This window comes from Glycine soja, chromosome 18 (genome assembly GCF_004193775.1).
Source record: "Glycine soja cultivar W05 chromosome 18, ASM419377v2, whole genome shotgun sequence".
In the NCBI taxonomy this organism is placed as follows: Eukaryota; Viridiplantae; Streptophyta; class Magnoliopsida; order Fabales; family Fabaceae; genus Glycine; species Glycine soja.
Window position 1 is genome coordinate 4540372 of NC_041019.1, and position 12630 is coordinate 4553001.

Genomic DNA, 12630 nt, shown 5'->3' on the forward strand with positions numbered 1-12630 from the left:
GGTCATTTACTAAACTTTTGAGCACTTATTACACTAAGTAAAACCCAAAAAGAAAAAAATGAGAAAAAGAAGGACAGCATCCACTTCAATTGGTGATATTTTTTCTCCTAAGAATAAATAAAAACCTTCATCAATCAGATAATTCATTATTTTTTTCTGAAAGTGAAACATAGATAAGTTGGAAACTGTTTTAATTTGTTTCTTTTTCTTTTTGTGAAAATGAAAGTTAAAAATTTGTATATCTCTACTTTTACCTAAAAATTTGTAAATTAATTAATTAATGTATGAAATTAGAAAAAAAACTAGCAGTTACGAAGTTAATAGTAGTAATAATTACATCATTTTTTTAAAATGTAAAGGATTAAATTGATTAATTATTTATTAAAGATGAAATTGACCGTAAATCGATTTGAGTTGTTAAATTAAATCAGTGTTTCAATTTATTCATAAACTAAACTTTTTTACTTCTTGAGGACTTGGAGGACTCTTGGAATTTTCATGTTGGCCCTACATGCATTTATTTGATTTTCCCACTAATATTATATCGGGAAGGTTTGTTTTCGAGAGAAGTTTTCTTCTTTTTTTTTGGGTGAAATTTTCGAGAGAAGATTATAATCAGAATATTTAACATTTTTATAAGCTAGAAACGGTTATGAATATAAAAAAAAAAACCAAACAAAGCGATTTCATTTTTTATTAAAAAAAGATTAAATATGTTTTAAATTTTATAAAATCAGTGAATTTTTATTTTTGTAAAAAATATTTTTTTTTTCAAAAAATATAAAACATTTTTAATTTTTTTTGTCATATAAGATAATTTTGTTTTTTACAAGGTGAGAAAAAAAAACTACAAAGACGAAACTACATCACTTTTAAGCTATTAAATCAATATGTATTGTTGATATCTATTTCTGTTTTATAATTAAATGATTTCAATTTTTAATTTGTATGCGCAAAGACTTGTGTGAATGAAAAAATATTTGTTAATAGTCATAATGGATATATTGGTGTCATTTGATCTTTTACTTTTACATATTTTTTAAGTATTTGTATATATATATATATATATATATATATATTAACATATATTTATATAAAATAATTTTTTTTATTAAAAATTGTAATCATATAAAAAGTTTATACTTTATAGATTCTAATCAGAGCTCTTGTGCAGGACACAACCACGACCAGTGTAACATATATATATTACAAAGTTTACACAAAAGTACTTATTATATCTGATGCTATAAAAGTACAAATTTTAAGTGGAATACATAATTTAAAAGAATTAATATTTATTTCCACAGAACTTATGAAATATATAAATCGATTTTTTTTTACGTAGCATGTATTTTTTTTTAATATTTAAAGTTTAAACTCGGTACTAAAAAAATTTCTTTATATAGCTCCTCAGTTCAGTTTCTTCCCGCGATGCCATTCTAGTTGAAAATTGAAACTTTCGGTTTTCGTAGAAACACTGAAAGTGAAACAGCGGGTTCTTCAGTTCCACCTTTCAACGATCATATTCTCTTCACTACGCTCCGATACAGAGATTCAGATCTCGAATCGCCGCCATTGCAGGTCGTCTTCTTCTCTGTAATTGCAAAATCTCTCTCTGACTTCGCGTTTGCCTTTTCTATTTCTCTTTTGATAACTGTATTGATTGTTTTTTAAGCAAATTCCGAATGCGATCGTTCGAACGTTGCGATTCTACTTTGTTTCGTGTTAGGTTATAGATCGCGTGTTGCACGATGTTGCAATGGATGGGAGGATCCAGGCGGAAAGTCGCTACTGTGAGTTGGATTTTTTTGATGAAATTTGTATGAGCTTTGATGCATACTGCAATGTACTTTCAATCAAATTGCGAAATTTTGTATAATTAAGAAGAAACAAAATCTGTGTATTATTTCAAAGTTTAACAATATCCTATATTATAACGTAATTTTTTGCATTGAAATGATCACTTGCATTGGTTCAGAAGACGATATACCCTGGAAATTGATTACATGTAGATGCTATTGAAATCGTGAGGTTTTGAGTAAGAAAAAAAGAAAGTAGATTCCAAATTGCAATTTGTTTGAACAAAGAAATTGAATGATATTCGCTTCTCTTCTGATGTCCAAACATTGTATCTACTGGATGCATGATAATCACTGGCGCTGGGATGGGAATTTTTCAGTCAAGGAAGTCTACACAGAAGAGGTAAAACTTAGATGTTAGCTATACTTAAATGGAGTTTGGTTGGTTGTGGCTGGGAAGATTGGTTTTGCTGAAATTTGGTGGTTACATGGTGGAATTGTAATGAACTTATTACCACCAGGCAGAAGCAATACTTTGAACAAAGGAAACGACAACAACAAAATCTGCAGATGATAGGATCAGATAACTGTTTTGATGGTCAGGGAATAAGTGGACAAACCCTCAAAGAACAAAGGTCTCTGGACATTCTTAATTTGCTAAACTTGTCAACAAATCCTCAGCAATGCAATCCATTCTGCCCTAACGGTATGCATCTAATATTCTTTCCGAATAGCAGTTTTATTGCTGCTGTTTCTTTACAGGTTTGAAAGGCGAGATTTGTAAAACACTATTTTTATTGTAGCACATATTGATTAATTAGATTGCTTATCTTAATTTTGTGGGCCTTATAATTTCACGTAGATTTTGTGCTACAATAAAAATAGTGTTTTACAAATCTTGTCATGTTTGAATCACATATGAATCATGAAGCCAGGACTATTACTAGCTAATGGAGGGTTATTTGTTGCTGATTGTTGCATTAAATGTTTCCAAACCTATCCTAGATCTTCTTCGTTTATATGAAAAAGAGAGAAAAGGTTCCTTCATGAGATTTAGATCAAATAGCATATGGATGGTTAGCACTATCCACTCCTTTTCTTTTGTTTCCCATGTTTGATGTTTCACTAATTAGCTAAAATGGAAATTGTTCTGCTGTGCTAAAACCTGATTGCAAATTCAGGACTTCTGGTAAAGTAGTCATTAGGATAAAAATTTCATGTTCTGATAGACTTCCCAAAGGACAACCATGTAGCTAATACTGCTTGTTTTTGTTTCCTTTGTTCTGATGGCTTTGTGTTGCTTGTCTATTTCTTTTCTTGATTATGTCCTGTTTACTAAAATATCAATTTCCCTCCATATTGCCTGTACAACAATAAAAGGGAGGGATGATGGAGAAATCAGCATTTCTACCATGCCAGGCAGTGTCTCAACAAATCCACCAACAATGTTTACCAATGTGGATACTTCAGTAAATTCTTGCAGATTTGAAGAGGCAAGTACGTGATCTAGTACATTAGCCAACCGCAAAAACTGTCAAGTCTGACTGGTTTTATTTAAATGCAATATGGAACTAAGATGTGAAATATATAATGAATGTATACAGAAGCAGGGGCACCTTTGTGCTGCCAGATTGAAACATCATCAAAGAAGTGAGTGATACTTTTACATTTGTTGAGCCTTCTACTTTATTATTACTATTTTACTAGTTAATCTTAAAGCAATTGAATGGATCAAATTCATGAGGTTGGAGAATGACTGCATTGCCTACTTGTATGCATGATTTCAATTGTTCCATCTCAACTTATTGCTCCACATAGTAATATATCCATGGCTAGAAACAAATGTCATTCACTGGTTTCTTCTGAGTCCATTATGCCTTTTTGTTTCTTTTTATGGGCATGTGGGAGTTGGATTGGCATGGTTCCAAGCTTTAAAGATTTTTATCAGTTGAGTTTGTTCAGTCTGTGGCTTAGAAATTTTCATAACTCTAGATGAAATTAATCAAAACAGTTTAAAGATAAACCTAATAACAGAATTTGGAACTGAACCAAACCTTTCATTGGTTTGCTTTGGTTGTTTCACCTCTTATTTCCATCCAGATGTTTCCCACTTCTCATGCTTCTTTCTTCTCCTTTTGGGAGTTGGATGAATATGTTGAAAATTACAAGCGGACTCTTTCTAGGCTAACCTGCAACCATACTTATTTGTTTCACCTAAAACCCAATTTTTTTCAGCATTTAAAGAATTGATACTTTTTTTTTCCCCACTTAACAGGAGTGCTCCTGATCACCAGAATACTGCTTTTAATGGACCCCCAAATCAATGGAAGACAGTAACTGATCAATGTAAGAAGTATATCATAGATCTTCAACAAACGTATGTTGGGGATGTGTTTCTTGCTATAGTACTAAATTTTAGATTTTATCTTAGCAATTTTTCTTTCGAGGCCACAACACTGGAATTTATTTAACATCTATCTTTGCTTTTCCTTTTTCAAAATCATCAATTGCCTGTCCTTACTTTCTTCGTCTCACCTATTGATTTGTCCTTGTTCTCAGACTCGGAATTTTCTGTTATGGATTTGTTTTGTGATGATGAGCCTAATGCCACTGCAGAAAAGTGTCCAACCTGTGAAGATCATGTTTCTTTTTCACTTGAAGGTATATATTGCTTTTCACTTATTTTGGTTCCCATCACGCTTCATATTGGATCTCTATGATTATTGTTATATGCTCATCAACAATATATATGGATATTTCCTTTTTAATTTTGGTAGGAAGCAAAGGTGATGGTTGAATTTCGTGTCTTGTGAACATAATAATGGAAGTAAAAAATTGATGATAACGATTAAATTTGTGATCTTCAAATGTAGCAATGAAACCAAATTTTTTAATGTTAGTTCCTTCCTCCGGAACTTGATATCTTAAAACATTCTGTGTTTGTTTTTGTCTCTCAAATTAATTTGTGGTATTCATAATTTAAATGTTCCAATACATCTCTGTGTGTTTTTTCTAAGATGATTGCATGATATACTTCCACATTCAGATAAAGTGAAACTTTATATATACCAATGTTTATTCAATGGTTGGTCACACTGACATTTTTTCCCATATATATAACATTAACTGAATCCTTCTAGGTTTGGGTAAAGTTGGTACAGAGACACCAGTTCATTCTCCAGAACAGCAGGCTAGGTAATTAAATCGATTTCATTCGTTTGTTCCTTCTTTGTGTAAGATTACTCCGTTAACCTTAAATACTTTTAGTATTCCCAGCGTGTGATTGGTGTAACTATTGCCAGTTGCATGACTTTATGGCTAAAAATCTTGATTGAATTACAATGTTGAAATGAGCTTCAATTCAAAGTATCATCATATCATCTCACTCGCATTTTTGAAGATTTTAGTTAAGCATTTTGTCATTTTATACATGACCTGTTACCATTTAATACTCATCAGGGCATTTTTAATTGTTTACGAATAATGGTGCCCAAGTAGATTTCTTTGAATAGTATATCTTATACTACTTGCAAGCTGTAAATGTTTGGGGGATTTGTCCCTTCCGTTTTATGAAAGGTAGGCTTAGTCATTCACACAAAGCAACATCCACTTGTAAGTTATTGAATATAAAATTGAAATTTTATTAGGTTGACCATATTTTAATGAACAACATAACCTCACTTGTTGTCCTTTTACAAAAAGCGTTAGTAGCATTCAAGCATTTCACTGGCTGGCAGAATAGACAAATTGAATCTTTTCTAATGTGTTTTGGAATTTGTTGCTTGCAGAAATCCATATAGCTACTCTCCATTGCAGAAGGATGGAAGGAAATCAAAATTAAAGAAACTTAGCCATGTGCTGAATGACATAGAACTTGAAGTGGTGAAGCATATATCGAAATCATCTTACCACACACACATGCATTTTTAATAATCCTATCTGCATCTTCTATAGCTATTTGTTCTTTATCGATCATTAGTTGATACCTGACTTGATATAAATCTTCCATACTCAGTTTTCTTTTATTAACGTGCTTTCGTAATTGTTATATCTTGAGTATTTTATTTTATTCCTTTTCCATGGAATAAAATTTCAGTATGCAATGATGACCATTGTGTTTGAAAAGTTGTTAAACACTGATGAGTTGAACGATGAGTTAGTCCTCAATCTAGTTATAATATGAAATTTATCCACAACATTGAGTATGGAGAGTCTGCTTTGGAAAAGCCAGATTTGTATATATATAATATATAACATATAATATATAATATATAATATATAATAGTATAATATAAGCAGTGGGAATTGACCTAGTGAATCATCACTTGGCTATGGTATTTTAATTAGAAACAATCATGATTAAGGTTGACAGATCTGTCTGTTTTAAGCAGAGACAGCTGATTTAGTAATTACCGGTAACGGTAATATGATAAAAGATATCAGGGTAAATTACACATTACACCCAACCTTTTCACCCTTTTTCAAAGTAATCATTCTCATTTTTTTTCCTTATCTCGTAACCCCCTTAGTAAAAGGTTCCCTATACCGTGAGGTTCCGACTAGTGAGGTCTAGAGAGGATAGATAACATAGCCTTACCTTCGCAAGCCAAGACTGCCTTTACGATTTGGCCCAAGGCCCAAGTCACTAATTTTACATATTACATTACCCCCAGAAAAATGAAATTTAGACCCATGCCACTTGCACATTCCGCTTAAAAAAATAGGAAATTTTAGGGGGCGAGGGGGTTAAGTTAAATGTTTTACTGCTGTTAATGTTAATTGAGATATTGAGGGATTGACTGATTGAGTTACGAAAAAAATGCTGAGTGGAGTTATTTGAAAAAGAAGTAAACTGGTAAAGTGCAATTTATCCAAGATATCAACGTGCATATTTGATTTCTATTCTTCTAGAACCTCTTTCCTCGTTCTTTTAGTCTATTCTGCCTCTTTTATTTAGTCTTTGGATCAGATCACAGTTGGAAATGGACTTATAATATTGTCCCCTCTGATTGATATACTTGCATTCTTCCTATTTTAATTCAAAATGTGACACACTACTTATAGGATACAATGATGCAAGATATCAAGGTTTCACCTATATGTTCTTCGGACTACCCATTTAACAAAGTAAGGCAAAGCTCGGCAATTGTTGGAAACGACAAGCATTTTTATGACCATAGTAAGAGAAGTGGCTTTTCTGTTATTGAAGAATTCTTCAAGACTAAAAATAGAGATGAAGACTTGTGGAATGGTAATCTATAGCTAATTTGTTTTTTCTCTTTCTTTGTTATATCGTATTGCTTTTTGTTTAATACTTTTGTTTGCTAACACGTTGCTAAAAACATCATGCATTTGCTGTAACTTCAACTGATTTCTTGTGAACTTGGTAACCATTTGTTACATCAAGGTTGTATGAAATGTAATAACTAATAACATCTTCCTCCCCCTCGGAAAAGTTTGAAAAAAAGTAGCTGAGACAGATGAAGAAACCATAAAACTGAAGAAGGGTAAAAAATGAAAAGGAAGGAACGAAACGTGAGATGCATAATTTTTACACTTTAGCAATGACCACACTTGAGAGATTGGATCATTTGTTTTTATGCACTAGAGGGATTGAGCTATTGCATCACTTGCTTAATGGATTCCGCTGAAATGCAACATTCATATTTAATATATCAATATAGTTTCCTGGGTCAATGATTCAATTAAAACCTGCCTGGACCACCACATTTGTCTAGGTTTGGTCCATAATCTGAAAAATACCAGAGCTGGCATCGATTCACGGTCACATATTTAGTGTTTCTAGTAAATGACTTGAATATCTGTTTGGATATTGAAAAAATGTTTCTCCGCCTTTTGTGTAATATAGCAAATTCCGGCTTCCTTGATGAGAGTTTTGACAACGAGATGGGATATGATACCTCTTGTAAGAAGACTTTTCAAATGGGTTCTAAATCTCCTGAATTATTGAAAAGTGGGGCCTACAAAATGGAAAATTATGCTTTTGAAGACCTACTCCCAAAGAAATGGTATTTGCTGTACTAGAGCGTACCTTCTCCTGTTTCCGATAAAGATATTTGACTTAAAGATGGTTGTATGTATGGCTGTGCAGGTCTTCAGCTATAGCGATGAAAGAGATCGACATGAGTGGTACACTTAGCTTCCTTAAACTATCAAATGGAATCTTACTTCCAACTTTTAGAAATTATTCTTGGAATACCAATGACACTGACAAGATGATTTTATTTCTATGGAATCTTACTTCCTTTTACCTATTTGAATTAATTCGCTACTATGACTTTGAGTTTCTGTTCTTCAGTTATATCATGCACCAAAAAATTATGTTAGGAATTGCCTGGCCATTTTGCACTTCATGAAACATATCGGGAAACTTATGTCTTATATATACTCAATTTGAGCTACAATTATGCGCGTGATGACAAGTCAGGTTATGTGCTTGACCAATAGTATCTCAAGTTCTCAACCCTAAACCCGTTATTACCAGCTAGTTGTAAATACTAAGCATCTTCTCTGGCCAAAAGTTACTTCTAGTACGGGACTAACTATTTGGGTAGTATGTACTATTTTGTTTTTTTCAAACACAAAAACTCATGGCAGTACTTGTGATTGCTTTGTACTTGAATGTTATTGTTGGACACAGAAAAGCTATTCGATACCTATTGAGAGAAAGAGAGAGACATGTAAGTATGATAGATGATATAATATGATAGGAAGAGAGAGATAAAGAAAATGATAGGTATTGGTGAAATGTTTGGAGTGAAGAGGTGTCCACCAATCATTACTCATTTTTCTTATCTACAAGCCAAGCTTGCCATTTTAAACTGCTCACGGGTCAGAATTTGGTCTACTAGACTGATAGTAAATGTGATTCACTTATTCTTAGATCTGATGTCGTGTAATGAGCATCTGGCACGTATGATTTTATTGGTTGGTTTGTTAGTCTGTCGCATATTGACGTAAGTAACGATTTATATATCCCTCCATGATGGTGTTTTTACTTTTATGCATTTTTTTCTTTATCTTCAGAGCCACGGTCTTCATTTTCCAAAGATGAATTAGAGAATGATTTTGACTTTTACGTTGCTAGCAGCTCAAGGTATGAGCATTATTCTTAGAAGTTCTGTAATAGGATGAGCATTTTTTTATGTTTTTGTGCTGTCGTTAATTTTATAGATTAGGTGGGAACTTCAATGCTCAAAATTTAATTCCAGAAGATGTAAGGGATAATTCGAGCTTGCTGAGGTATAACCATAATAGTCCCGTGTTTCGTGGTAATTTTTTTGTGTTTCTCTATACTGTCACCTGTGTTTGACTATTTGTCTACTTTCTGACAGCGAAGAGTCAAGCTCACGCACTGCCGGTAATATAACGCATCAATCCCTCTCTGTCTCATAAAAGCACACTCATTAGGGTTATGCATATGATTAATAGTTCTATTTGATACATAAGGCATAAGTGCTATTCTTAATTGGAATGTCTGCATTGTATGTCAGAGAGGGGTGTGTCCACTGCGCATTCACCATCAACAATATTGACGGGAGAGAACAGAAGAAAACACAGAAATGCTTTTGCAAGCCCTAGAAAACATAGAAATGTTTTTGCAAGCACTAGAAACAAGTACAGTACTAAGGACGAAAAGTACAGAAGTATGCCAAATTCATCAAAGCGAATGCCATCTCATGACTCAAACTCTATTCTACAGGAAGAGTTGGACGCACATAACAGTTGGCAGTTTGAGGAAATAAATCCTTCAGTTGATAAGAGTTCTGTTGCCGCCTCATTCTGTCTAGATTTGGAGGCAGATTTTGCAGTCTTCGGATCCAAGAATAAAATTGAAGATCCTTTTAGCGTCTTTATTACCCCTGAATTAAGTAACAAGGCCAGTCCTTCCTTTGGTGGATTTAGAAAAGCTGCACCTCTTGCAGATTCACCTCCTTGCAGTTTCACCTCTGAGAAGTTTGCATTTGATTCTTCAATCGCATTCCCCAATGTTGGTTCATGGCCAACCGGTCCAAGTTTATCTCCAGATTTTCAGCCCAAGGGAAAGTCTGAAGATGCTTGTGGTGGTTTCGATTGTGAGACTTCATCTACTGATATGTCAGTGCAGGGAAGTGTAAGCAAAGGGGAGAGACAAGTGAAAATGCAAAAAGACACCAACAAAAGTTTTGAGCAAGAAGATGTTTTCCTGGGAGATAATGAATTGTCCTCAGAAAAGAAAATGTCAGAAGATGCTCCATCTTCCAAAAATCACACGAAAGAATGTGAAGGCACCGAGGACACAAATCCAAAGACAACAACACAGTGTTTTGTAGCAGCTGACTCTTCTGGTCATGTGGAGGAGATATCATCCTTACTGAAGAAGCCTGACAAACAAGAAAGCCAAGTAGATAAAAGAAAGTATGTCCATTCTTAATTCTATATATATAGTTTTTTTTTTTCTTTGCTTGGTGGCTGGGTCAACACTCTCATAACACAATTCTAAGGAAACTGAAATTTTGACCAGGAACAATTGTGATGCTGAAACTCCTCTTAAATGTAATAAGAGTACAAAAGAAGGTATGCGATTCATTTGGCTTTATCCATCTAATTGCTTTGCTTTTGAAATCAAAATTCAGTTCACATTTCCTTATGCTGTGGATGTACATGCCACACTCATTTCTTTTTTCACAGAAGTGAAATTTTGGTCACCTGAAGGAAGAACCACGATGAGTGGTGGAAAACATAAAAATGGTAAAATTAGCTTGTCGGGTCAGGTGATGTTTGAAAGCTACGTCTTTAAGCTTCTGCGTGTTCAGAAGGTATTGAAGGAGGCATGTACATGATATGAAAGTAAATAACGCTTTCCTTGGACATAGCATTAGCAATAAAATTTCTCATCAGAATTCGTGAACAAAGGAACATTAAAAAAAAATTCTTTCCAGCGAGCATTCTTAATATAGTAGATAATTTTCTCGGGTAAGTTTTGATATTGCACCCGCGTCCCTTTGACAAATTACTAAAATCATTTTTAATCGTGACACATTTTAAAATAAAATATATTCCAGAAATGAATTTAAATATACATCTTAATTATGTTTTAGTTTAAAATTAATGATCAAACTTTTACTTTAGGGTCTTTTGGTAAAAAAAAAGTTTTTCCTGACCAAGAATCCTGATTCCCATGAGAATAATGAGTGTCTTGGAATCATAATTCTTAAGAATCACAAATATTAAAATATTGAGAGAAAAACTCAAAATAATTCTTATTTTTGGTACGGAAGCTTATAAAACGCAGTTCAGTCCCTAAAAACTCTTAAATTTAGTCACAAATCACATAAAAAAGACATAGGATTTAATCCTAAAATATTGAGAGAGAAAATTTCCGAAATAATTTTTGGATCTATTATTATTCTTATTAGATACCGAAGGAAAGAGCACCTTGTAATAGGAACACATTAAATAAGGGAGAAAACTAAAAAGAATGACGAAAAATAAAAGGAATGATGTGATATATTGAAAAAAAAAGTCAATGAATCAATTGAAAGAATGAAGATAAAAAAATAGAATCAAAGTTTGGAGTTGAAATTAATTATGAATGGGAAACAGATTGATCGAAAACTGAACATTATTTAAAGAAATCATAGATACGTACGTGTTTAATTCAATTCATATTTAATTTATAAGACTCGATATCCATGCCTTCAAATTTTGCATATTTAAATCTGAACTGACCCCATTTTTTAGTTGAATCAATTCGAATTCATTATATTTAGTTATTTAAGTGTTTGGTCCGGATTCGTTCCTAACCCTATTAAAATTATTTTCAAATCTTTATGGGGCGTTTCATCACATCTTTTTCCATTTCCGGAAATATTTCCTAGAATATAACATAAAATATCATTATTGGATATTAAAAAATATATTTGGTTGCATTTCTGGAAATAATTTTTTAAAAATAAATAAAAATGGAAGTTATATGTATAATAGACAATAATTTTTTCATATTTTCATGACAATATCACTTACCCATCCTTCTCCATGGGAATAGAAATGGAGGAAAATATGTTAAAAAAGAAAATTCTAACATTTCCAAGAATCACTGATATACTAGAATATTTTTTAAAAATTTGTAATAAACATGAGAATATTATGAGTACATTTTTTAAAATTTTTACTTCGAACAAACACACTTTTATTCTAAATTTGGAATTCCATTTAAAAGAGAATAAAATATGTTTTTCATCTTCATAAATATAAACAAATTTGAAATTCTTCCATGTAAAATTTTTAATAATTTTTCGTTCTAATAAAATTAAAATTTAATATTTTTTTGACCTAGAGCTAGACTCCATAAATCCCATACCTACTTGTTACTCTCTCCTTCTTGGCTCATAATTAAATATTCTCTTTTTATGATTTCTAGGTTATAAACCCTTGCAAAATGCAACAAAGCACCACATGAGATTCACATTCATGTGAATTTTTGGTGAGTTGAACGTATGAATTGTGATTTTATGATGTTATAACCTCTTATGATGTTGAGATTGGTGGATGAATTTGTGATGACGTGTGATATTGATTTGAATGACCATAACATACATGCATTGATGAATGACATTACATGTGAGCAAGCATGTAAGTTGGAAGTCCTAAGAAGGCCCTCAACCTAGTGTTGGAGGTTGTCGTGGTGGGTAACGTCAAATGGGCCTATATAATGGTTGAGTGGATGAATCCCTAGATAGGTTAAGGTTTTTGCAAGCCTTAGTGAGGTAAGTCACTATCCACACTCATCCATTTTCGATAAAACCATACTTCTTTTGCAGGATTAATT

General features: G+C 32.6%; 1 protein-coding gene across 3 annotated transcripts; it reads left to right on the top strand.

Moving 5' to 3' along the window:
* Window positions 1-1434: 1434 nt before the first annotated feature.
* Window positions 1435-10740, top strand: LOC114395542. 3 transcript variants are annotated; one of them, XM_028357350.1, is made up of 19 exons: window positions 1435-1581; window positions 1730-1793; window positions 2180-2202; window positions 2321-2505; window positions 3180-3296; window positions 3404-3449; window positions 4075-4145; window positions 4359-4460; window positions 4940-4994; window positions 5588-5681; window positions 6864-7050; window positions 7669-7828; window positions 7912-7949; window positions 8847-8916; window positions 8994-9062; window positions 9155-9180; window positions 9314-10217; window positions 10324-10376; window positions 10491-10740. In XM_028357350.1, the coding sequence occupies exons 2-19, from the start codon at window positions 1752-1754 to the stop codon at window positions 10640-10642; spliced, it is 2394 nt and encodes a 797-aa protein (XP_028213151.1). In that variant the 5' UTR covers window positions 1435-1581; window positions 1730-1751; the 3' UTR covers window positions 10643-10740. The 3 variants fall into 3 exon arrangements, with proteins under 3 accessions (XP_028213151.1, XP_028213150.1, XP_028213152.1); XM_028357349.1 differs by having other exon boundaries at window positions 1435-1793; XM_028357351.1 differs by lacking the exon at window positions 8994-9062 and having other exon boundaries at window positions 1435-1793.
* The last annotated feature ends 1890 nt before the right edge of the window (window positions 10741-12630 follow it).

What these genes read in the sequence shown, in the direction of transcription:
- LOC114395542 (XM_028357349.1), top strand. Translation starts at nt 1,752, where the DNA reads ATGTTGCAATGGATGGGAGGATCCAGGCGGAAAGTCGCTACT. An exon ending in AGCCAAGTAGATAAAAGAAA is followed by an intron (nt 10,218 to 10,323) that starts GTATGTCCATTC and finishes AATTTTGACCAG; the next exon opens with GAACAATTGTGATGCTGAAA. An exon ending in TAATAAGAGTACAAAAGAAG is followed by an intron (nt 10,377 to 10,490) that starts GTATGCGATTCA and finishes CTTTTTTCACAG; the next exon opens with AAGTGAAATTTTGGTCACCT.